The sequence below is a fragment of the Microtus oregoni genome, unplaced genomic scaffold (genome assembly GCF_018167655.1).
Source record: "Microtus oregoni isolate MIOR12 unplaced genomic scaffold, Mior012 000025F_ref0000491, whole genome shotgun sequence".
Taxonomy (NCBI): domain Eukaryota; kingdom Metazoa; phylum Chordata; class Mammalia; order Rodentia; family Cricetidae; genus Microtus; species Microtus oregoni.
In genome coordinates, this window is record NW_024543084.1 from 11,142,521 (window position 1) to 11,168,531 (window position 26,011).

At 51.5% G+C, this 26,011-nt stretch overlaps 1 protein-coding gene and 1 pseudogene across 7 annotated transcripts in view; both read right to left on the reverse strand.

Moving 5' to 3' along the window:
• Positions 1-26,011, reverse strand: part of Vav2 (vav guanine nucleotide exchange factor 2) — a 174,363-nt gene that overhangs the window by 65,529 nt on the left and 82,823 nt on the right. For all 7 annotated transcript variants that reach the window (XM_041674463.1, XM_041674465.1, XM_041674466.1 and 4 more), the window contains one exon: positions 15,922-15,980. In XM_041674463.1, the coding sequence (XP_041530397.1) occupies positions 15,922-15,980 (59 nt within the window). The remainder of the gene's footprint in view (positions 1-15,921; positions 15,981-26,011) is intronic.
• Positions 13,973-14,757, reverse strand: LOC121462892 (annotated as a pseudogene).

The following is a 26,011-nucleotide window of genomic DNA, read 5'->3' on the forward strand; positions in this document are numbered from 1 at the left end:
TGAAGACTTGACCACTCCTCTACCCAGGTCCAAATCTGAGAGCACAGTAGTTAGCAGCACAATGGCACAGATGTGTGGGTGGAGGATGGGTGGACAGGCGAGTGAACAGATGGGTGGGTTATACGGATAACTGAACGGAGCAGAGCAGAACATCTGGGTGGGCAGGAGGTGACTAGACTCAGAGGTGGCTAGCTAGCCATGTGGGAGAACGAACGTGTGGACAGGTGGGCACACAATTATCAGAGGTCTTCACACTGTTCTTTCTCTCTGAAACCATGGCAAGCAGCAACCTCAAGCTAGAATGGGGAGGGGGGAGCACTTTCAAAGAGTACTTGAGAAGCAGTAAGAATTTGAGGCTGCTCTTGAGAACAAATGTGCCAGCCTGATTGAGCCCCGGGGAGTCCCATTTGTACAGAGAGTTGAGAGGAAGGAGCGAGAGTTTCCCAATCCACACTCCAGATGCAACTGCCAGCATAGTTAAGCTGGAAGCAGAACCTGGCTGAGATCCCTTTGCACCCCATCCTCTGTCTTCAGGCGCCCACCTCCATCTAGACCCAATGTTTCCCAGCCCTGGCTTCCCAAAGTACCTGGGCCAGTGGCGTTGATTTGTTCCTGTTTGTTAAAAGAGGGGGAAGAGGCCAGTGTGATGGCTCAGCAGACAAGTTTTACTTGCCTCCGAGCTTGGAGACCTAAGTTTGATCTCCAGTACACACATAAGGTAGCAGGAGAGAATTGACTCCTGCAAACTGTCAACTGTCCTCTGACTTCTGCATGTTCTCTCTCTCTCTCTCTCTCTCTCTCTCTCTCTCTCTCTCATTTAAAAAGGAATAAGAAGCCAAAGAGGCCACTCTTCAGTCTACACAGAACACATCCTGACCTGGACAGGCAGAAAGAGCAAGCCAGCTCTCCCAGCATGGGTGAGGCCCTCTCTCCATATCAGAACATTCCCGAACACTCACTTCCTCATGCCCACTTCTGAGAAGCCAAGTTTCCCCTGAACCGGCAAGGGGATTCAGCGGATACCCCTACAGGAAGAAAACCACAGCAGGCAAGAAATCCCCTGCAGCCCAACCTCCAGCCCAGCGTTCCTCAGCACCCGCCCCCACCAGCCCACACCACACACCCCCACACCTCGCCTGCCTCCTGGAGCTGCCCCTGTATTCAAGGATCCAGCCACTGTACCCCAGGGCTCACATCTGACACCACAAAGGTGTCCCTGGACCAGAGGAAAGAGACTCAAGAAAAGAGACAGTTAAACGGGCACCCAAGCCCAAACTCAAAATGATGCTCATGTTCAATCCCTGGTTTCTATAAGTCCATCCTCCCCTCCTTCCTCTTCTGGCCCCTCTGCTTCCAAGGTATACACAGGGCACTTGCTGAAGCTGGCCCCTGGCCACTTGTCACAGCCCCAGGAGTAGCAGGGGCTTAGCGGTTTCTGTCCCAGGATTTCTGAGCCCATTTCTGAACAGTGACCTCCTCCATATTCAGCCTGTATCTGCACCTGCAGTTGGTTGTTAGTAGCCAGAGTCAGGACCCCCGAGGCAGCGGAACCTGGGATGGGCCTTCTGTGAACAATTCAGCCTGGGCGCTGAGCTGGGACATTGCAGACCCAAAGCTGCTCCTGTGGCCGGAGCTTCCTTCCCGGCTGCTCCTTTTCCCGTACTCAGAACCAGCCTGGGAATACAATTGTATGGCTGATTCCACTTGGTATGGCCTTCCCTACCCAAGGATTCCTCCACCCCAGATTAGGGCAACCTCTCTCCCACCTCTGTAAGCTAGGCAAGTGAACAGCTTCCCAAACTGGCCTCTGCAAACACCCTAGGCCCAGAGCCAAGCCGCTGCCCTTGACTCCACCCCATACAAGTGAGCAGAAGGGAGAGGCCACAGCCCACTGTCTCTACCTGGTTCGCTCCAGGGGTAGGGGGTCTGGAGGCAGAAGCCAAGAGCTAGGCCCCTGTGAGTAAGATCTGAATTTTATGGCTCTGCCCATCTGAGCCACAGTTGTTTAAGATAAGTCAGGAAAAGCTCTGAGTAACACCCCTTTTGAGCATCCTTTACGTAGTGGTGTAGGTCCTGCCCCCACTTCTGACCAGCTCACCCTACAAACCCAGGCTGCCGAGTCTCAACCCTCAGGCCTTGCAGCCCCTGGAGTTCCTGTGAGCACCAGCTCCAGTTACTAGGAACCTTCTCCTGAAGCAGCCAGTAGGATCACCCAGGTCCCCTCACAAGTACACAGAGGCCTTTGACCTCCAGGTGCTCCTGTGCTCTGCCGCTTTTTCCCACAATGTCATTGAAGCAAAAAGGAGCCTTGAAATGAATGTGGCCCCAGGAGGCTCTAGAGCCTCAGATCAGCACCCAGGCTTTGGTGAACTTTGGTTAGTCAGTCCAGCTCACAAATGTGGGACCCGGAATTTGTTCTCCAGGCTCTGCAGACATTTCAGGGACAGGTGACCTGGCTTGAGACAGCAGCCCTCCTCTAGAACACTCAGTGAGAGCGTGTACAGTGGCTTCAAGGCTGCATGCACCTCAGTAAGTCACTGTGTAGCCACCTCCACCGTGGGTGGCCTGGCTGTGCACTAAGTGAGAAAACGTAAGGCTGGGCCTTGCGTCTATCCTGCGAGTGACCCCGCCAGAGAGCACTGCTGCCTTTGGCCTCAAAAGCTTGGGTGTGCCCAGAGTCCAGCATCTATCTTCCCCTCAAGGAGAGGCAACAATCCCCACATGAAGAGTCCTGCAAGGTGACACTTTCAGGGTTGGAATGGGTACAGACTGGTCATCTAGTCCCACGGGTTGTAGACAACATTACTTGTGAGCCTTGGCCAGGCCTCCACACTGGACCCTGAAACTCCCTCAGACCACAGGAAGAAGGAACTGCCACTAACCACAGACAGGGTCAGCTCTGCCCTCCCTAGAGAGGAGGGCTGGAAGCCTGAGCGGGATGAAAACAGAGGTCAGTACCGATGTCAAAAACCCGGAAACATGACTGAGCCGCAGGCCCCTCTGGCACCGTTTGCCAGGGAAAAGGCAGCCAAGCCGACTTGAAAGGCACACCAAAAGCCTGGGGGATGACAACTGCTTAATTATTCAAACAGGCACCTGGGTAGTCGCATCCTAATTGGCAGGAAGGCCTGGAAACCCTGGGGTCTTACTTATTAAAACAGCGCTCCTACTAAACAGCCCCAACTGTCAAAACAAGCCCACAGACGGGTCATGGACGGGTCTCCTCAGTCGACACCCCACCCAGTCCAGACAGTGGGATGAGTAGTGTGTCTTGCCCCACAGCCACACCTCCAGCTAGTTCTCTGTGTCAGAGGCGGAGGCCAGCACCACACCATGAAGGCAACAGACAGCAGGGCGGAGAGCGGCCTTGGCGGCTGCAGCAGAAAGTAGCAGGAGGTTAGCCTGAAGTATATTCTCATTTTGAGCTCAGAGGTCCGGGTTGGAATCAGACTTCCGGAAGCTGGGGATCCAAGCTCCTAGCCTCAGTGACCTATTCTGGTAAATGGGGCAAACCATGCACTTCTGGTGAGCAATGGCACCGCCGTCCTGCTTTAAGTAGAATAGCTCCAGTGGCAGCCTAGGCAGAGGAACGGGAGGGCTGTGCTAAGGTGAAGGTAAGCCAGGTGGAGGCGGAGTCTAGTGATGAAGGCATTCGGTAACCACAGGGCTGGGCTAGGACCAACCACCAGGATCTTTAATGAAAGTAAGGCTGGAAACATGAGAGGATCTCTGCCACCTTTAATGGGACTTAGAAGATGGGGACAGTAAGGCAAGGCTACTGTCATAGCCCTGACAGTAATCTCTGACCTCTGCCAAGGCCCAGCAGGGGCAGCAATAAGGGAAGTGGGGTGCAGCTGACTCAGAGCCTCCTGGGGCCAGGGCTAACAGGGCAAGACTCCAACTGACCCCCCAAGTCCCACCGGGGCCCTCGTGGCCTGTGTCTAGAGCCCCACAGGCAGAGGAAGACGTGCTGATGTCAGGGGCCAGTCCAGAAACATCGCTCTGCTCTGCCCTGCCCAGTCTGGGGAAGCCTGGGGCGGAGCTTCGACTGATAACCAAGGAATTCAGCCTCCAGTTTTCTGACTCTTCTGACTCTCCTGGTGAGGAAGCCTCCAGCAGGCAGAGGTTTGGTCAGGAAAGGAAAAAATACATCCAGGGCACCCAACCCCTCAGGTAGGCCCAGCCCTGCAGCCTCTCTGGTTTTACAAATGTTCTAGTTTTATTTCTGTTTCTGGGATTAAAAAAAAATAAATAAATAAAAATAAAACACTGATCGAAGCAACTTAGAGGAGAAAAGGGCTGATCGGGTTTACAGTGCCATAGGATTCCAGGTCACAGTCCGTGACTGAGGGGAAGTCACGATGGGGACTCCGGCAACCGGCAACCAGTATGTCACATCGCGCTCACAATCAAGAGCAGAGAAAACGCACGCGACCACGCTGCACGCTCGCTGCTTACGCTCGGCTAGCTTCCTCACTCTTACATAGTTTAAGGACCAGGGAAAGGTGCCACAAACAGTGGGCTGGGACTTCCCACGTGAATTAGCAATCAAGACAATCCCAGCAGACATTTTGACGATCTGGTGTTGATGACGCCTCGATAGAGGCTTTCCTCCCAGGTAATTCTAGGCTGTACCAAGTTCACAGCTAAAAACAACCAGCACAGAACCCCCTGCTCCATACATGGTCTCTTACAGGGGTCATCTGCCCAGCTGTCCTGGATGAACACTTAGGTGACTCCTGGGAACCCGGTCCTCCTGTGCAGGCCTTAGGGAGATCCCAGAGCTCTGCCAATTGTACTTTTTCAACCTCCAACCTCAGACCCCAGCGGCCAGACAACACTGTGACATGGTCCCTGCCCAGAACGAAGCTTGAACCATCAATGTTCTATAAGGGCTGAAGAACAGTAGCCTCCCCTCCTCAAGGCCTCCTGCTCCAGGCCTGAGAAGTCTGCTCTGAGTCTGGCAATACTGGGTGCAGAGTGGACAGGAAGATTCTGAAAAGTGACAGTTCTGGGACCAGAGATGCTAGGTCCCACCCACAGGAAGAAACCAAGAATGAGGATTGGGTCTGCCCAAGGTCCTTGACCACAAGGGTCCAGCCTCTTGGCTTCAGCTAGACTCTCCAAGCCCCAATGGTGCCCCTCACAGCTCCAAACTGCCCCAAATTTCATGGGAGCCCCAAGAAGCTCATAGGAAGCACACAGCAGCTTCTGAAAATGAACGGGTCCTCCCTCAGATGGCCTTTGGCTGTGTGGGGCTTGCTTGCTCCTTCTCTGCGCTCTGGCATCTAGAACAACCCCTTGAATCACATGAGCCAGGACTCAGAGCTGCAGGCACCCCACAGGAGCAGAACAGCTTTGTCTGGTTCGTGTCAGTGCCTGCCACAGGCAGAAGGAACGAGAAGGAATCCACGGGCCTTGAAACTGCCACAGTCCCGAGTGTCCACACAGCTGGCTTCCTTCACAAGCCACAGGGAAGCTGACAATATGGACAGGACCCAGTTAGCGAGCTGGGGGTGGGGTACAGCTCGGGGCACTACCAAGTACTACCAAGTCCCCATGTGATCTCAGGCAAGACCCCTCCCCTCTTTGAGCTGCCAAGGGGAATGGAGTGTTCCAGCAGCTGGAGGCTCTCGTCCATCCCCCAACATCCTGCCAACTTGCTGCTGGGAAATGAAGGGTCAGCCCAGTGGCCTTGGCAGGGTGCCTAGGCCAGGGGACCTTTCTCTGATGTGATCAAGATAAACCAACGCTGCCTCTTAGGACATGGCAGGCATCACTAATCAATCACTGTCCTGCCCCTGGGTTCAGCTAAGATGGTTGGTGACAGTCTAGAAAGCAGACTAAGAAGAAGGGCACAGAACCCCAGGAAAAAGCCAGCCGCCCCAGTCAGCTTCCTGAGGGCAGTTCTGCACAGCCCCCTTCTCTAGTGACCATCCGGAGGTGGGATGAATACCAGAGGCCTGGGCAGATCAGTCGGGCCTATAAATACTAAGCTTGATCAGCCACCGGGGAGGTGCAGAACAGGGACAAGACACCCTGTTCTGCAAGGAGGCATCGGTGAATTCCACAGCTCCTCTGCCAGTTCCAATAGGGGGACAGGCTATTTCTTATGACATCCAATATGCAGGATGCTGAGGTAACCCAACCCCACCTGAAAAATAGCACCTAGGTCTCTGTTGACAGAGGCAGAACTCCAACCACCAATCACTTGGGTGAGGTTAGGGTAGCATAGGTCCTGGATAATAGGAATGGCTCCTTCCATGGGGTTAGATGGGGCTCCACCATATTCTCCAGGGATACAGGCCAAGACTTGAGGGAAGCAGAGGACACTGCCCTGTGGCCCCACAGAAATGGTCCTCCCTCTACCCTAGGACCTTACTCCTTCCTGACTGTGGAGCACTAGGATCCTTGGCCCAGAGCAGACAGATGGATTGGTGCAAAGCTGTCCCCACCCACAGCAGAGAAACTGGATGCATGACCTAGATGCATGGCCTGGCCTCCTGGCCAGGTGTGACATGCTTTGGTGGATAGGAAGCAATCCCTCAAGACTGAAAGCAGGCCTGTCAGCAACTGATGATACCATCCTAGGTTACCTCTTTGATGTGGGAGGTCCTTCTGTATATGTGTTGCTTTTATTGGCTAATGAATAAAGGAGCTGCTTGGGCCTCATGACAGAGCAGAATAGAGCTAGGAAGGAAAACTAAACTGAATGCTAGGAGAAAGAAGGCGGAGTCAGAGAGAAGCCATGGGGCCACTGCAGGAGACAGACGCTGGACACTGGATGGAAGTTTACTGGTAGGCCACAGCCATGTGGAGATACACAGATGAGTAGAAATGGATTGATTTAAGATATAAAAGCTACCTAGTGATACTCCTAAGTGATGGGCCAAGCAGTGTTTTATTTAATACAGATTTCTGTGTGATTATTTTGGGAGTCTGGGCGGCCAGGAAACAAACTAGTAGCCTCCGACAACCCCTTCTCTTTATTCTGAGTCCTGCCTGCCTGTGACAGCTGCTTAGGTATGGCAGACTTTGTCTGGTGACACCCAAATCAAGAGCAGATCAGGGCAAGGGCCATCATGCTCCCATCACCCTCACTTGTGATCAAAACATATTCTCTGTGCTCTTCACCTCCCCATCGGAGACAGCTGTCACCAGCCCTGGTTGACACAACCATCCCAGGATCATAAAACCGAAAGAATCCAAAGCACACAGACTTGATGTCCTGGGCTCTTCCTTTCCCTCCTCTCTCTCCTTCCCCAATTCAAGCATTACACAATCAGGAGCCCTAAGCACCCTTCCCCAAATGCAACTTTTACCACAAGAAACACTGTCCCCTTTCCCACCAGAGCATTCTAGAAGCTGTTGTCCTTCCTCACAGGCAGATACACTGTCAGAGATTCCGGGATGAGTAGATACTGGCCAACCTGAGTGCCCACAGCAGCGAGACACATGTGTGCATGTACATATATGTGTTCACTCTCCACCACACCCTAGCCTCACCCCTCTACTGCCCATACCTTTCTGCATATGACCTTGCAAGGTGCAGGAGAATACAGGAGAGCCCTTGGGAAGAAAAGGAAGCAGGCCAGACAGGCCTGTGACTCACACCCGTTGCTTCCCCCTAAGCTGTTACCCCACTTTACTGCTCAATGACGGAGCAGTAGCTGACTCAACTGGGAGTCCCAGTGAGCTAGGCCCCAAACTAGACACACAGCAATCAAAGATGGCTCTTCTGTCTCCCTCCCTGGGGAAGGGGATCAGCACCCTAATTGTGCATGGGCAATCTACCATGCTGCCGCCACCGAGGTCCTGCAAAAGAGAGAAAGGCGGCCCTCCTCCAACTAAGCTGGCCACACGATCGGGTGCGACGTGACAGCGGGTTCACCAGGGCCAGGTGGTCAGGACGTTTGATGTCACCAGGTGGGACAATTAAAACCATCTTGCTGGCAAAATGAGCAGCTGAGTGATGAAAATTGCCGCTTCCCATCCGAATCTCCTCTCCCAGACAGTCCAATTACCTGGAATTAGTCAGGCAGCACCAGCTGGGAAATGGGGTGTCACCCACTGGATGGATGCCAACAAGAAAGCTGGGATACTGCAAGGGGTGTGTGTATACACGCGTGTGCATGTGTTTGCACGTGCATGTGTGTGTGCGTGTGCGTGCGTGCGTGTGTGTGTGTGTGTGTGTGTGTGTGCAGAATCCAGGAACTAGATGAGTCAGCTCAGGAGAAAAGGCTGGGTTACAGACTGGGATCACAGCAGCATGGGGACCTGGTGTCATGCTGACGTTGACGGATGGTCCTTACCCAGCATATAGTGCTCTGGAGGGCACATTCTACAGGGTCCCCAAAGCCCATACATACCCTTTACCTGGGAGGTATCACTCCAGGGACATTAGCATCTTTCAGATTGTGAAAAATAGGTTGCTTGTTTGTCTTTTTAATTCAAAGGCTGTTACTCTGACTTTTAAAAATAAAATAAGGATTCCTATTTCCTGAACCTTCTCTTCCCGCTCTGCACTGATCAACCAATCGCATCAGACTGTGAGGTCAAGCACCTTCCAGTGGGTAAGACAAGGTCATAAGCTATGTCAGAGATAGAAGAAGAGCCGTGTTGCCAGCCCAGTTTGTGTTCTGGCAAACCCCCCTTGAAAAAAGAATCTCCTTGCCAAGACACTTTCCCTCTGTCTGAATGAGATGGTTCATTTTTGTTTCTAACAAGATGGTTTTCAATTGTACCAAAAAGAGGTCAGGCTCCTGCCCTGCCCTCACCACCTGAGTATGTACTCCCTCATCCTCCAAGGTGCCAGGTTGGAAGAGGACTCTGATGGGAAGAGGCTGGCTGACATCCATGGGGCCGTCTACCTACGATCTGAGCCTGTTGAGGGTAGTCAGCACCTCCCACTGCACCTCACAAAGAAGAAAGATCAGGTTCCTTAAAGCAGTCCGTGACTCACCAGACATTCGTTTTCATTCCGAATGTTTTGTTGTTCTTAGATTTAGATATGGGTGTGTCTGTCTGATATGCCGAGAATCTGCTTCGTACTGAAGAATGGCTGTTACAGCCCCGAGTACCAGGAACATTCTGTTTCTCCCACCCAAACCACAGCCTGACCCTAGCCATGACTTCTGCCTGGCCTACCCACCAGACAGTGCCAGTGACGACAGCCCTGTTCTAAGAGCTGGGAAGCAGAAACAGTCAAGAAGTCTATCCAATGACAAATGGTCCAGAAGACTACAGTCTGTTTGGGCAGGAGCCTTAAGGAGGAAGATGCAGGGGGGGGGGGGGGGAGAGGGAGGGAGGGAGAGGGAAGGGAAAGGGAGAGGGAGAGGAAGGGAGAACTCAGCAGTTAAGAGCACTTGCTGCTCTCTCAAAGGACCTGCGTTTAAAACAGAACAAAACAAGACTGGGGATGCTCTGGCCTTGCCCTGGCCTGAGTAGCCTTGAAAGTAGGCCCCAAAGACCACACAGCATGTGATTCTGTGGATACAAAATACTTAGAACACTAAACAGGACACGGGTGCAAAGGGGCTGGGGACGCTTGCTTCCTAGACATGAACTGCCCTCTGGGGGATTAAAACCATTTTGGAACTAGCATAGTTGGACAATGTTGCAAATGAAGCAAATGCTACCAAGCTGAACTTTATTATTATTTTTATTTGCATTGGCGTTTTGCCTGCACGTATGTGTGAGGGTGTCAGATATTGGAGTTACAGACAGTTGTGAGCTGCCATGTGGATGCTGGGAATTGAACCTGGGTCCTCTGGAAGAGCAATCAGTGTTCTTAACTACTGAGCCATCTCTCTAGTCCCTTTTGTTTGTTGTTTGTCAGGTTTTTTTTTGGGGGGGGGGGGTTGCTTTTGTTTTTTTCAACACAGGATGCCTCTGTAGGATGGTCCTGGCTGTCACTGAGATCCGTCTGCCTCTGCCTCCCAAATGTTGGGATTAAAGGTGTGTGCCACTACCACCCAGATGCTTTTCAGCTTTTTGAGACAGAGTTTTTCTGTGTGTAGCCCTGGCTGTCCTGGTTCTCAGTCTGTAGAACAGGCTGGCCTTGAACTCAGAGATCCACTTGTCTCTGCCTCCTGGGTGTTGGATTAAAGGTGTGCGTCACCACCACCTGACCAAACTGTACTTTAAAATGATCATACTATGATGGAGGAGGGTCATCTTTCTATCTGTTGTTTCATTGGTTAAATAAAGAAACTGCCTTGGCCCTTTAATAGGACATAAAATTAGGTAGGCGGAATAAACAGAACAGAATGCTGGGAGAAAGAAGCTGAGTCAAGGAGTCGCCATGATTCTCCTACCTGATACAGATGCAGGTTAAGATCTTCCCTGGTAAGACACCTCGTGGTGTTACAGGGATATTAGAAATGGGTTAGATCGATATGTAAGAGCTAGCCAATAAGAGGCTGGAACTAATGGGCCAGGCAGTGTTTAAAAGAATACAGTTTCCGTGTAATTATTTCGGGTATAAAGCTAGCCGTGTGGGCAGATGGGTGGCGGGACACAGCCCCGCCGCTCTTATTACAACAATACTACCCAGGTGAGCTAGCACACACCTGGAATCCCAGCACTGGGAAAGCAGAGGCATGGAAATCAGGAGTTCAAAGTCATCTTCAGCAATATAGTGAGTTCAAGGCCAGCCTACGCTACACAAGGCCCTGTATCTGAAACAAGGTCATCTTATGTTGTGTGAATTTTACCTCAGTATTTAAAAGCCAAAGAGAAGCAGTGTGGTGGGGCTGGTCTGGGACAGTACTCCAGAACTGGAAGCCGGGTCTGCTCCAAGGAGCAATCTTCTAAGGGAGAAACGAGTTCACCCCACAGACCCTGAGGATCTGCCCGAGGTGGCCTTCTGTGAGCCCTGGCTGCAGTAACAAGTCACCCCAATCTGAAGGGCGTAAAAGAACAGTTTACCACCTCATGGCTCAGGAGGCCACAGTCCAAAACAAGTCTTCAGGAGCATCTTTATGTCCTGTCGGGAGGCTCCAGAGAAGACTTGGTCCTTTCCTTGCCTTTCTGGCTGCTAGCTTTGATTATATCCTAGCCAGACACTTCATCCCAACCTCTGTATCTGAACCTTGCCTCCCTGGATCCATCTTACCACAAACATTCATTACACCTGCAAAAAAATCGCACCTGTAGGGACCTATTTCCCTGACACACCTACAAAGTGTGTGCCCAAAGATTAGGAGGGTGGTGAATCTTGGGTGGGGGACACCATTCAGCCTCTCTTAATGAGCTGTAGCCTGTAGGTATCATCAGCCTGTGGGTACCAGGAGCTATACAACATATAGACTTTATAGACTTACAGCAACCCCAAGGAGTAATGAATGACACAACTAAGCATATCTTTTCCTGACATCACTAGCTTGTGGGAGCATCCTTTCTGGACCTTGGTAACATGTCTTTCCTCCTAGCCATTCTGACCTCAAGTTAGGACAACCCCAGGCTTCGGGTGTGTTCTGACCAGGACAAAGACTCTTCCACTCCACACTCCTCATCCGCTTTGCCCCCTCCCTTCTCTACCCCGTGTCTGAGTACCCTACTAAGCAGGGTGAGACTCAAATTAAGTCTCTAATTCACTGCCTATGAGAAGTGTAATTGAAGCTTTTACAGAAAATCAAGTTATTATACAAAGTGAAAAGGATTCTTCTTTAAACAGCATGCTGGGCTCCCATCCAGCCAGGAGGAATCCAGGGAGAGTCCTGGGGCAGTGGGCTTGGTGTGTGGGATTTAAAACAGGAAAAGTGTTCAGCTAAACAAAACCTTCTGTTACTTATTAACACCGGGAAGCATTTTCAGGCGAAGAGACTGGCAGTTGCTGTGGGAAGTGCAGGCGGCGTCCTTGGAAAATGCAAGTCTCCGGGACAATCTCAACCCATGTGGAAGAAGAGACAGCACTCAGACTCAGCAAGCTCAGCAGGGGCCTGGTCACCTGGGCTCACACAGGAGCAGAGGCATGGAGTGACACGCACCATTTTCTCTAGAATGATCCAGCATGAGTCAGTCCAAGAAGGAGAGACAAGCATTGAGAAGGCAGGGCAGAGTCTAGCTGTGAGGTTCAGAGGGAGGCTGTGGGAGAGCCAGGGGAGGCTAGAACTGATCAAAGGACCACCCTCCATCATCCAAGAGGTTCTGGCCTCATTAAGAAACAAAACTATTAAGGTGAGCATCCAAACTGCCTAGGCTCCCACAAAGCGAGTACGTGCAGTAGGATCAAAAACCCATTGCCATTGTTCTTGAGCTCTCAGTAGTCCTCATTGTGTGCTATGTTCAGCGAGTCCAGTTTTATCCCATGATTTTTCAGACCCGGGCCAGCTGGCCTTGGTGAGTTCCTGATAGAACATCCCCATTGTCTCAGTGTGTGGGTGCACCCCTCGTGGTCCTGAGTTCCTTGCTTGTGCTCTCTAGACCTGGTGAGTGGTCCTTGGACTTCCCACAGGGCAGGGAACCCTGATTGTTCTTTGGGCTGATGAGGGAGGGGGACTTGGTGGGGGGAGGGGGGAAAATGGGAGGGGATGGCGGGGAGGAGGCAGAAATCTTTAATAAATAAAAAAAAAGAAAAGAAACTGGAAAAAAAAGAAACAAAACTACTACATTTATTTAGGGGGAGATCAGAGGACATCTTGCAGAAGTCCGTTCTCCCCTTCTACCTTTTGAGTCCTGGGGTTGAATTCAGGTCCTCAAGTTTGGTGGCAAGTGCCTTTACCCACTGAACCACCTTGCCAGCCCCCCTCCCTCGTTTTTTGGCCTCCCACCTGTCCCTATGCTCTATTCAGTAAAAGGGTGATTCAGTATACTTGGTGAAACAAACTTATGCTCCAAAAGAAGGCTTGGCTCCTACTAGCTCCAGAAGGTGACTTCTCACCCGTCAATCCTTAGTCTGGTAAAGTCCCCTGGCACACTCTTTGAAGCCTGCAGGTCTTGGCTTAGGGTGGAGCTTTGGGTCACACGGTATCAGTAGAGTAGCGAGGACTAGGACTAAGTGGCTAAAGTGTCCCCATGACCGACTACCGCAGCAGACCCACCAGCCTGGTGGGCTCCCAAGGGGCCATGCTCCAGCCTGGTATCACAGTGCGCAGCTGACTCTGCTAACAGAGGAGCCCCTGGTCACTCTCTCCTAGACACTGGCCAGCCTCCCTGCACCCTCCTCCTTCATCTGCTAACACAGCTCCTTGACTGTGGCTCCTAGGCTGTGGCTATGAACTCCAACTTTCCTGCATCCCGCGAGGCCCCTGCTCAATCACGGAAGCAGAGAGATGTTTCCACGCTAACCAGGGAGAGCACAACCCTTGAGCAGTTCTCCACAGTCTGAGCTACTCTGGAAACCACCACCAGGGTCTCACCGCCAAGAAGAAAACCCCAGGAAAAGGCCATCTGCACTGTCCATGGGGCACCTCGGTCTCGAAGGGCAGGGAATGGCAGCTGGATCACACCTGGCTCACAGCAGGCCACAGCAGCTGGCCTCCCTCCAGTTTGGGGATACTATAATAAGATGGGGGGGAGGGACACACTTGGGATTCTGCACAGGGTACGCACGCTGGCTGGAATCTGTTGAGAGAATGTCACTTTTGTCTGTGGATACACAATGCACAGTGTGTTGAGCCAGGTGGGACGCACAGCTGTGATGAGGACCATCAGAGTGACAGGCCAGCACGGCAACGAACTCACAACTGCTCAGTTGCCAAAGCAAATAGCTCCAAACCGTGTGTCACTGTGTCCAGAAATGGCACTTTTTTAACTGGACGGCTTTAAGTGGAGCCTCTTAAGGACTTTACAGCAGGGCGGGGCCAGGCACTCTGCAGGTGCGCACTGCTGTGTAAAGCCCAGTGTGCTGAGGGGACGCCACTTGTTATTACTGTTTGGCTTTTACTTAAAGGTTTTTTGGGGGGGTGCTATTATTTATTATAACCAATGGGAGTCTCCAACACGTGCAGACGGCCATATCTGCTTTCCATCAGAGGACAGGTGCACTATCCTTGTGTAAGTCAGCAACATTGTCACTAGAGACATGGATCCAGCCATCCTCCCGCACGTGGTAGGGGCTGACTGAACCTCCAGAGTAGGCATCGCCGTGGGTGGCTCGGTAGATGGCTCAGTGGGCCAGATTATAAGCCTGCTCCACTTCTAGGTCATAGGAGTAGCCTCGATCCATGACCCCATAAGCACACATGGAGCCCGAATCCAATGAGAAGGCAGTTCCAGAGATCTGGTTCCCCTCACTTGTCTACATAGTAGAGGCTGTGGCCTCCCTTAGCCCAACCACAGATCATGGCGCCCATGGACAGCCCCATGCCTTCATACTAATACACCATGTTGCAAGAAATTTGGAGGCTGCTGTGACAGAGATGCGTTCCTTATTTCGAAGCTCACAGATTCGACATTGCTGAGCCAACAGCTGCTCCCAGAAGCTGCAATCGACTGCACGCCCAGCCATGGTGCCCAGAAGGTAAGGGTTGATCTCTATCACTTTCTCCACTGTCTGGGAGGCAATGTAAGCTCCTGCTGTGGCCTGGGAATCAGCTGCAACAATGATTCCACGGTGAAACTTGAAGGCCAGGATGGTGGGTCCATGAGGCATTTCAATTCTCGGCTCCTCTGGGACACCCCAGCTGGGTGCAGTCAGGCTCAGCCCATCACCAGTCCATCACCCAGGTCCAGCAGATCTGCATGACCTTTGAGTCCAAAAACTCCAAGCTGGTTACAAGCATGGGCTGCTATAACAAGCTGACCAGTGCCCATCTCTAGTAAGCTACTTAAAGTTTGTTTTTGTTGTTGCTCTCAACTTTTGATAAAGTCTCACAATGTAACCCAGGCTAGCCTTGATGTAGCCTAGGCTGGCCTTAACTCTTAAACCTGCCTTAAGCTTCAAGTAGAGTATATAGCATCTCACCAGCTCTCAGCCATTTGCTGTTATAACCGTAGAAGCACTGCAAAGAAAACATTTTAAAACAGCCGGCTAACAAAAAAACAAAAAACAACAACAACAAAAAAAAAAAACTTTGATGCAAAGGAGCTTCCAAGTCCTGAAGAAGCCACACAACAAATGTCTCATGGACACACTGACATGGCACCTGAGCTATGAACCAACAGCTACAACCAACCAAGGGACATTGTGTTACCCAGGGCCCGGCGTGTGCACACAGACATGTACAGTCAAAGCAGAGTACACCAAGGCAATACCCACAGGATGTCACTTGTGCCCAGGGAGGCTGCATGCTCAGCTCTCAGGAGGGGGGCCATTCCCGTTACCCTGTCACTGGCCTGTATCATCAGGGAGTCCTCAGATATGGCAGGAAAGGAGAACTCGTGGATGTCCCCAGGTGACCTAAGACCTATCTCCCTGACCTGTACCATTAGAAGCCAAAATCTGCAATGACCAGGTCTCAGCTGCACTACCCAGCCCTCCCCCTGCACCCCACCCATGAATCAGAGATAGAGCCACTGGCCTTAGAAGCATCAGCAGCGAAAGTGTTGTCCATGCAGTTCGTCAGAACGTGGCGACCCACAGGGGCTATTGGAGTGCTAAGGCTTAAGGGTAGAGACGAGCTCTGCACTCCGGACCCATCCCTGTAAACTTACACCAGCTCCAGCACTCAAACCAGGACCCTGGTCCAGAGCTGGAGAGGTGCATTCAGGTAGGCAATGATCTGTGGTGGGGTTAATTTGCTGATCTTATTACCTAAATCGAAAGCGATTTTGCAGCTGTCAGTAACACGCTTGCAAGATTTCCCTGGTGTGAACCCAGAGGCCCCCCTTCCACACAACCTTGGCCGCTGACAATAGGCAGCCAGAGTGTGCTGTGAAAGCGCCTGGTTCAGGAAGAGGATGTCTATACAACTCCAGTATGTGTCGATCGCATCAAGATGAAAGGGCCTGCCCTCCCGGCGTCACTGTGGAACTCACCTGATCCCTTTGTTCTGCGCGATGCTGTGCAGAGAGAGTCTGGACACTGCAGAGATGACCTGGGGAAGAGAAGAGAGAGTTCTGTAACATCAGCCCATCAGGAAGTCATCGCAAATGGCACCAGGCGTTCTGCAAGCGTGGAAACTGTTAACTAAGCACACCTCGTAAGAACGACACAGAGCTTTCCGGGCTCAGCACCTGTGCGGTATTTACTCCGTGAAATCTGTCATTTGGCCACGTTAATATTTGATGAGAGCTGCCGTGCTCGTGGTAGGGTGCCTCAGGGAGGAATGGGTTCCCATTCATGTGACTGTGCTTCTTCACTAACCCCTGGTCAGCTACAAACCTCCAAACTGCTTTTTATAGCAGACGGAAGAAATGCTTCACTGGGGTTGCTGTGGGTCTGTCTTAACTAAGGTCACCCCTACAAAAGGCTCATCCAGTGCTGCTATTCTAGAAGGGTCTATATGACTAATAGCAGCCCATGTCCACAGTAGGACTAACCTATCTTGGAGATGGAGAAATGGAGGCCCAGCGAGGTCCAGCGACTGACCATAGCCACACCATAGCTGTGGCGCCACACGGACACAAACATACATGTGGACACAAACATACATACATAGTGCTTGCTGCAAGCCCCAGTCCCATGCCTGACATCTCAACAGACACCGGCTCCCAGTCAGGATGCCAAAGGATAAGGAGGTCCAGGTACTGAGCCACGTGAATCCCCAGGCTGACAGATTCCTCAAAACCCAAGGCAAGCAGCAATGGGTATTCCTCAGCCCAAGCAACCCAGTCCAGCCCTAATCAGCCAGGAGCTTTGGACAGGTAGCTCTCCTAACCTCAGATGCCTCTGTTAGTCCACAGAGCTTCATCAGGACTCACGGAAAGGGAGGTGAAACGGGCCACAGTTGGGGACTCCACGGATCAATACTAAGAAGCTAAGGGAAGGGAGAAGGAAACAGCTGGCCCAGGAATAAAGGGTGTGACCTAACAAGGGACAGAAGGAGAAGCTGTTCACAGTTATCAACAGAATGGGTGGGAGCCAAGCATGCGTGATAGCAGGCACCAGGCACACACCTGAACCTTGAGACTACCACACGTGTCAGCCAAGTCCGTGTGTCCATGCAGGCTCCTGTGTGTCCTAGGGGTGTGAATGAGCACAACCGTGTTGTGTATATTACTTATATTTACGTATGTGCCTGCATGTGTGTGCTACAAGCTCTCGAGTGAGCTTTACGTGCATGTTCGTGTGCACATGTGCACCTGGGGTGGAGAAGAGAACCAGGAAAAGGGTCTTGGAAGCCACAGCTCACTCTGCAGACACCAGGCCCTGGCTGTCCTGGGAAACTGAGCTCAGAGGGCGTCACATATGTTACCCCATTGGATTCCCGGCCTCACCATCTCACTGCGCACAGTTGGTAAGCAGGAAAAGAGAGATGTGCTCACTTACACAAAGACCCCTGCAGGAACGCACTCCCCGGGGTTCCTTTAGGCTGTTCTGCACTCAGCAGCAATTTTCAAAGGAAAAACACCACAGCAAAGGCCTTTTCTATGCGCAGTGGGTGGTGGGCTCCGTCCACAGCTGAGTGTGTGTCTGGGCCTCCTGTCAGTGTCTATATTTCAGGGGCTGACACTCGGGGAAGTTATGATGGGGAATAACTGGGGTCCTCTGTGTTTGCTCAGACAAGTCTCAAAGGCTGATATGCAGCTGGCCCAGTCGTGGCCCCCACCAGCCGGCTCTACAAGGGGCCTTTTACAAATAACAAGCAAAATGGCTTTTGTTATTAGTTTTGGCTTTTAAAGGCTCTAAATATTTAGGGGGAATAAAACTTAAGGCAAAGCCAGGCAGTGGTGGTGCACACTTATAATCTCAGCACTAGGGAGGCAGAGGCAGGTGGATCTCTGTGAGTTCAAGGCCATCCTGGTCTACAGAGTGAGTTCCAGGACAGGTTCCAAAGCTACACAGAGAAACCTGGTCTCAGAAAACGAAAACAAAAACAAACAAACCAAAAAAAAAAAAAAAAAAACCATAAAAACACTTAAGGCAATATTATATTCTAGGTCCTGGAAATATAAGCCTTGAAGGATTTGGCTGGCCGACGGCACTCTCACCGCCCTTCTCATGCCTTGCTGTAGGACAATGGTCTTGTACCCTGTAAAGAGTTGTTAGTTGTATTTTAACAAAACGCTGATTGGCCAGTAGCCAGGCAGGAAGTATAGGCAGGGTGACCAGAGCAGGACTGGCAAGAGGAAAGGCTGAGTCTGTAGTTGTAACCCAGATGCAGAGGAAGCAATGATGCCTCACTGAAAAAGGTACCAAACCACGTGGCTAACACAGACAAGAATAATGGGCTAATTTAAGATGTAAGAATTAATTAGCAAGAAGCCTGAGCTAATAGGCCAACCAGTTTATGATTAATGTAGACCTCTGTGTGTTTCTTTGGGACAGAACGGCTGCAGGCCCAGGCGGGACAGAAACTTTCTGTCCACAATGCCTTCTGAGGCAGGTATTGCCAATCAATTGATATACACTTTCCTATGAGCCAACAGAGGCAAAGCAACATTAGCAGACTCCTAAGATAGCACCAGCCATCAGTCAGCCACAGTACAGAAAACCACACCTGTTTGCCAGCCCAGACTCAACAGCCAAGGCCTCATTCCCACAAGTGGAGACCATGACCGCCTACAGGCAGACAGACACAGGTCTTCCACATCCATGTATCTGTGGTCCCAGGGACCACATCCATGTGTACCCTGACAGAAGACAGATATTGCTCCTGCAGCTGCACTAAGCCTGGCCCTGGGTTTACATATCTTACTGTAAGACCAAAGTCACCATTAACAGATTGGAGAGGACTTGGAGACACGGCAGGAGGCAGAGCAGACAGATCCTTCCATGGCTTAAACATAACCAACTATGTTGGGGTGTCCTTCCCTCCATCCTAAGGTGCTATGTGCCCTCCATATGGCATCTGTATAGGGAGGGGAAACTGACTGGTGACCCCAGGCAGTGTCCTCAGAGACATATACAGGACCCCAAGAGAACTACGGTTACATGGGGCTGGAGGCTTCATGTGGAGCTTGATGAAGGGTGAGGGCAGAGCCAGCTCTTGCCACACAGGAAGAGCATCCAGTACCTCCCACCCCCACCATGCTACTCCATGTGGCTTCCCGCTCTCAGATTAGACAGCCAGGTGTCCCCAGGGCTAACACTCTCGGCTGACCATCAAAAGCCTCCCTGCCAGGGCCCCTGGGGACTTCTGAGCACGAAAATGTCAAATGATGACATTTTCCCAACTTTCATTTCCGCCTCCCAGCTGCGTCCCTGATAACAAACGGAGACACCCCCGCTCCTCCCCGCTCTCCTCAGACAGCCAGCTCCATCCTCGGGGCTTTCACTAGCCCACCTGAGAACTCAAGCCTAGCTAGTGGTGTGTGCTGGGGGCAAACAGGGAGCAGGAAGGAGAGGTCAAGTCCCGGGAGAACAGCCATGCTACAGAAACAACTGCTCCGCTAGCTCCTAGACACTGGACTCGCTGAGGTGGTCATTGATACCCAAACACACGCAGTGGGCACTAAAGGAAGGGGTGAGCAGTCTAGAGGATGCAGTAGCAGAGAGGGTCTGGATCATAGATGCAAATCTTGGCTCCACCCCACACACAGGTGCGCTAAGTCCAAACGTTCAGATACTAGCAGCCTGCCAGCCCCCACACACGACAGAAGGCAGACCCCACCCCATCCTAGCCCACCCACCCAACCGTGTCTGCGGTCCAAGGATCTACATTTATAGCTGAGGTTCTATGTGGTGGGAATGTGTGCTTGTCTCTAGAGAACAGGTGACATTGATCCCACTACAAACTGGGTCAAAGTCAGAGAAAGGGCCAGAACACACATCCAGATTGTCCATCTCTGGGGCGCCTTGCAGGGACAGAGCACCCAAAAGAATGCCCACAGATCAGTACCTTCCAGCTGGACAGCAAAACAGAATGAGCAGCAAGGACCCGAGGAACAGAGAGGGGCTCTCGAGGCAGACCCGCATCAACGGGAGAGCTATCTCCAGAGGAGGCCTCAGCAAGCCTGCTTTTCCCTTCTACCAAGCAATAAATGACATCTGTCCTGTGAGCCCTGAGCAACCTAAGCACCAGCCATCAGACTTGGAGTTTTAGGCTTACAATCTTGCCCAGGCCAAAGTACCAGGCAGGCAGCAGGCAACTGAGTCCCTCAATGACAAAATTAACCTTCACCCAGAAGTGACAGAACTGTCCCTACTCCAGCCATAGGAAGCAGGCCCTGCCCCTGTCGCCAATCTGGGCATTCTGGTACTGGCAGGTGAAGGGTCCTGCCAAAGGGCTGTGGCCATAGCAAAGTAGACGCAGCAGAGATGCAGTGTGCTCGTCCTGAAGCCAGAGCCCTACTTTTCTCAGCACAGAACTCATGGCCAATGCCTGAGAGGATCCTGGGGGCTATGTAGCTCTGAACACCAGCCCCAAACCTGTGAGGACTGCCCTGAGAACATTCTAGAAAGGTAGACGTCACCTCCCAGTACCTTCCTAAAAGGTCAACATACCCCAAAAAGGGTTAGTATGAGACCCAGTTGCTTGGACAGCTGGAGCAATGTAGAGAGGGTGGAGCAGGGCAGTCGGTGGGGGGCCTGACCTGAATTCTAGTTCCAAAGGGGCTATAAAACTTAGGGCTTTTCTCTAAAGATGAATGTGTTTCTCCCTTGTTTATGCAGTGATCTGGGCCCAGAAGTGTCCCCTGCAGCACTTTCTAAGTGCTGGAAAATTTGGCAGCAACCTAATTACACAACCCGAAGACTCCAGGGAAATAGAGCAGACTGCATTCCCAGCCAGGGATTCCTAGCCCCTCAGGAAATGATACTGCAAGGGGGACCACTTGAGCAGAACGTGCTTGGAAATACACAGTGCATGTGAAAGTAACAGTTTCCGAGCACACAGGATGAGGTAGACAAGTTGGGCTGAAGAAATATCTCAGCAGTTAAGAGCACTGCTGCTCTTCTCAATGAAGGCAAAACATGCAGGCAAAACACTCACACACACACACACATGTATGTATGTATGTATGTATGTATGTATGTATGTAAGATGCATGCTCATTGAAAGAGCTGACAGACACCTCACGACAGACACCTCAGCCACTACCACTGGAGAGAGGAGTCCTGTCTGTCCTCAACTGACTTTACCAGCATCCCCCCCCACCCCACATCTTAGATGTAAAGTAAGCTCTACACAAGCATCCCTTGAGTGAGTGAGTGAGTGAGTGAGTGAGTGAGTGAGTGAGTGAACGGATGGACGGGTGGGTGGGTGGATGGACGGGTGCGTGGACGGATGAGGGGTGGGTGGGTGGAGAGACAATGGGTAGTGGACAGAAATTCACAGATGGTGGGTGGATGAGTGGGTGGTGGATAGATGAGTGGACAGAAGGATGGACGGTGGGTAAATGGATAGATGCATATGTGGATGAATAAATGGATACGAGTTAGTTTTACGGATGGATGGTTGGGCAGATGGACCGACAGACAAGTGACTAGGCAAGTGATTAGATGGATGAACGGGTAGATGAGTGAGCAGTGGGTAGACTGCATGGATGATGGATGAGTTATTACTGGATGGATGGGCAGGTAGTGGGTGGATGGATGGGTGGATGGATGGATTGACGGACGGACAGATGAGTAAATGGATGATGGAGGAGGTGGAGGGGATTAGCAAAAGAGTTCTGCTGTCTTAGCTTGTCTTCTGTTGCTGTGATAAAATGCCCTGGTAAAAGTAACTTAAAGGAGAAAGGGGTTATTGTGGCTCACAATTCAAGTCCATCGCATCGAGAAGCCAAGGCAGCGGGTGCTTGAAGCGGCCGGTCACATGGCATGATTGTGCTTCCCACAATCAGGAAGCACAGCACGATATGTTTGAACCCACATTAAATGGGTCATACCACATCAGCTAACTTAATCAAGGCAGTTCCTCATATGCATGCCCAGAGGCTACTAAATCCCTCACAAGTGTGCCTGGAGGCTTACTTCCTTGGTGAGCCCAGATCCTATCAAGTTGGCAATTAACACTAAACATCGCATCTACTAAAAACCTAAAAATGACCAAGTCCCTCCTTCTTAATTTTGAGAACAGCCACTCACTACATGCTAAGAAGTAGGATTAGTACACTGTATTTAGATAATGAGAACTGGAAAGAACAAGGACACTGCCCCAGGTCGACCTGGACCACACCGTGCAGTCCTAGCCTGTGTGTCTACTGGCTGTACCTCACCAGTGGCTGGTAACAAAAGTCCTTGTCCCAGTTGGACACTCCCCAGCCTTGCCTGTGGTTACTGAGGCCTACACAGCAGACAGAAGTAGACATAAAAGATTTACCTGCAGGCTACCTTGTGATACCTCCTCGTACCCAGGGTGACCTCAAAAAGTTAAAAGTAGCAGAGTCACATTCACCATTGGCCTGGAATCCTGCAGGTCCGTGTGGAGCAGTCACATCCCCTCTGTCAGGTTCTGCCCGCCCACAACCCTCTATAATGCCCAGCTATCTCCTACGGAAGCTGCCACAGTCCAGAACTACCTGTCACAGTAGCCAGGGCTGACACATTCACACACAGCGCCTCCATGTCCCACTATACCTTCAACTGTGACTCTCCACTAGCCACTCCTCCAGCCAGCACAGTAAGCACGATTCATCCAATCAGGCAGAAGCAATTAGAACAGCACCATGTTGCCCTCAGAAGGACACACAAGCCGGCCAAGGTCTCTGGTCTGAGCCCAGGCTGGAGACAGTGTACAAGAGCTGGGGAATGTGCCATCTGCCAGCCCTGCTTGCTCGGGGAGGCTATGTGATCACTCTCTGCCGTCATTAAGGATCAATAAGTAGGGACCACTCAGACAGAGCCTGAGCGGCAAACTCCTTATCAGCCACTACCACTCATCTGAACGCACACATGGGGAGAGTCAAATGGCATGATTATGAAACTCATTTGAATATGTTGCCCCGGAAACTCACCTATCTGGCCGTGGAAATCTGCAGCCCACACTGCTGCATATTCACGGGCAAATCACTATAAATTGCTTTCCGAGCCCAGTCCGCATACCCATCCCATTTCCCCCTTTTTCTAAATATCAAAGCAAGGTCAGGAAAAACTTGGCGGTGCCGTCTTTGGAATGACAATCGGCCAGCGAGAAGTGATTAATTATGAAACGTGTATAATCAGAGCTTTGCAGTCAGGCTCCCACCAGAATGAGATTGGAAAAATAAAAGCAAACAGAGACATGGCCATTCCTCATCCGCAGCATTTTGCTGTGGGATGTCATGGTGCCCAACACTGGTGTGTTTCTTCAGGGGAGGCAGCAGCTTGGGGAAGACAGGGTGAGCGAGTCTATGGGCCCCATAGCAGCTGAGTGGTACAACGAAAAAATGTCACTAATTCAAGATAAGGAGGGGTGGCAACTTTAGAATAGAGTATATTAAAGGAAAGCCTGGCCATCCTCAGAGGAGCTGGGCAGATGGGAGGGAGGGAGGGAGGATAAATGGATGGATGGACGGACGGACGGGGAAAAGGGGACTCAGGGATCCCTCTGCCAGGCCCTCCCAATAAAGGAAGAGAAGATAAAACTTGAATGCAGCTTCAGCCTACAAGCCCAAGTTGGCTAACTCTTCCTTGATGATTTCCTTCTATCTACACACACACACACACACACACACACACACACACACTGCCTATTTAGTCATTTTTTGCCCTATTTTGCACTGAGAAAAGCAGGAGCCAGAGAAACGATGGGACTTCACCTTGTGGCTGTGGAGCATGGCTGTGGCTCAAAGCCCAGGTCCTAAGCCTGCAGGAGCCTGAGGGTAGATGCAGATATTCACTGGGAAGTGGAGAAGGGCCCTAACCTGGACACTCAGCTGGCTGCAGTGTTGGAGGAGGCATGCTCCCCTTCTAGTATCTGTCCCGCCCCTAATTAGGAACGAAAAGCTGCAGCTCCAGCGTGGAAGGTCTTCTCAATCACATCTTGCGTTTGGTGCAGAAAGCCCAAAGGCAGGGACGAGCCGCTCACAGAAGACCAAGGGATGTCAGCTGTGACAGCGACACCACCCACAACTGTGGGATTTGGGTGGTGAGCTGGTCAGGCATGGCTTAGGCCTCATACCCAGCGAAGCCCTGGCAAGGGGCAGGAGGCTGGGTCTGAAGAACAGCAACCTCTGGCTTCGTCCCTGTGTTCTCAGCTCCTGCAGCACAGCTTCCTTGTGTCTCCATGGCTGCACCGGGTGGGAGCACAGAGTATAACATCCCCTCCAACGGGAGGAGGGCGTGATGGGATGGAGTTGACCACAATCCTCACTACATCACACCCTCCCTGTCCCGCTGCCATCGACCAACCAGGACATAATGTGAGAGGGATCTGTCCTCAGATGGATGGGGACAGAGCCTAGGAACAAGTCTGGCTAGGAGACCTCAGATACAATCACAGCATTCATCTTAGGAAACAGGACTTGGCGGGAGTGGGGGAGACTTATCTGCCCTCCTAGATGATAGAAAGAAGCTGGGCGCTGACTAGATACCCCTCTCTGGGCAACTACTCCCAAAGGAGAGATTCCAAAGGCCTCTTTTAGAGAGAGACAGTGGCTCAGATGGAAGCACATGGAAGATGCATAATCACATTAATACTCATTAAGTGCCTACTAATTGTCAAGCATATTATAGAAATTATTTTAATTAATTTCAGATTGTGACTAAAACTGGCTCAGAAATATAAACCAGTAAGACCTGGGCTCAGAGTCTGCCATTGACTGCCTACACCACATCCCACTGACTATGTCCCTATCTATTACACCAGAGATGACAGATCATGACACACACATTGTATTACCCCCGGCTATGCCCAGGCAGGCATCACTAATCAATCCTGGTACTCATTCCTACTAAATCTGGGATGCCTACACAATACAACCTTTGTACAGTACTCCCAGCAGCCTTTGCTATCAGATGTGTAGTATACAACAAAGAAACTGCCTACTTGGGGGACTCCTGGACAGAATAGTCACAGGGATCCCCTGAGCACTGACCAGATTCGCAAAGCCCTTTTGAGTCAAGGATCTGAGACATCACCAGACAGGGCTGGGTTGTGGCTATCCCAACCAGAACAGTGCAGCAAAATCCTCAGAGGAGGGAGCTTGGCCACCATCTGGTCCACACCCATCAGTTAACCTAAACCCAGCGCAGGAGATGCCACCCAGCAATTTCCAGGCAGAACTCAGTCTAGGATAGAGGTTCCGCCTGCAGCCCGAGGCTCCTGCCAACTCCTTTATTCTCTCAAACCCCAACGCGGCAGTTCTGCGTTGTTCCCATTTACAAAGGAGGTGCTGAGGCCCAGGGGATCCTGCCGAGAAGCCTGCATAGCTCTCTGGCAACAGGATCCCACTCTTCAACCCTTCTTGCCCAGAAGGGTCAGTTGTCCATCTGAATGTGAGGTTGGTGACAGTGGCTGATGGACAGGTGTAGTCTCCAGAAGCATAGCATCGTCATCAAGCCAGGATCTGCAGCTCCATGGAGGATGGAAAGCCCACCCAACCTCTAGCTGCTGGGCTGTGGTCAGCACACTCACTATCTAGGAATGCTAGAGCACTCGTCCCCACCCAGACACGTTCTACCCGCATCCCGGAGGTACCCTGCAGTGATCACCATGATGCAGTGCCCTCTGCTCAGCTGCAGGAGGGAGCACAGACAGGTACAGTCAAACTGGACAGCATCCAAGTTCTGGTTGTAGATAGCCCATTACATCCTTCTCACAATATGACCCAAAACAGACAGATGTGAGAATGGGTCCAGCAAGAGTGATCGTTCTACTGCAGTGTTACTGCGCCCTTCCTGAAGTGAGGAAGCTGAGGCTCCGAGTGGTCACCTGAACACACTGGCTATATGTTCTGACACCGTATGAAAGCAAACACCACTCTGTCGCTACAGAGCTGTGCCCACAGCATTTCCAGGAAGCATACGCTTCACCCCAGCTTCTAGTTCATCGAACACGCAGCTTGCTTCACGGTGAGAAGTGATGGAGCCATTACCTGGAGG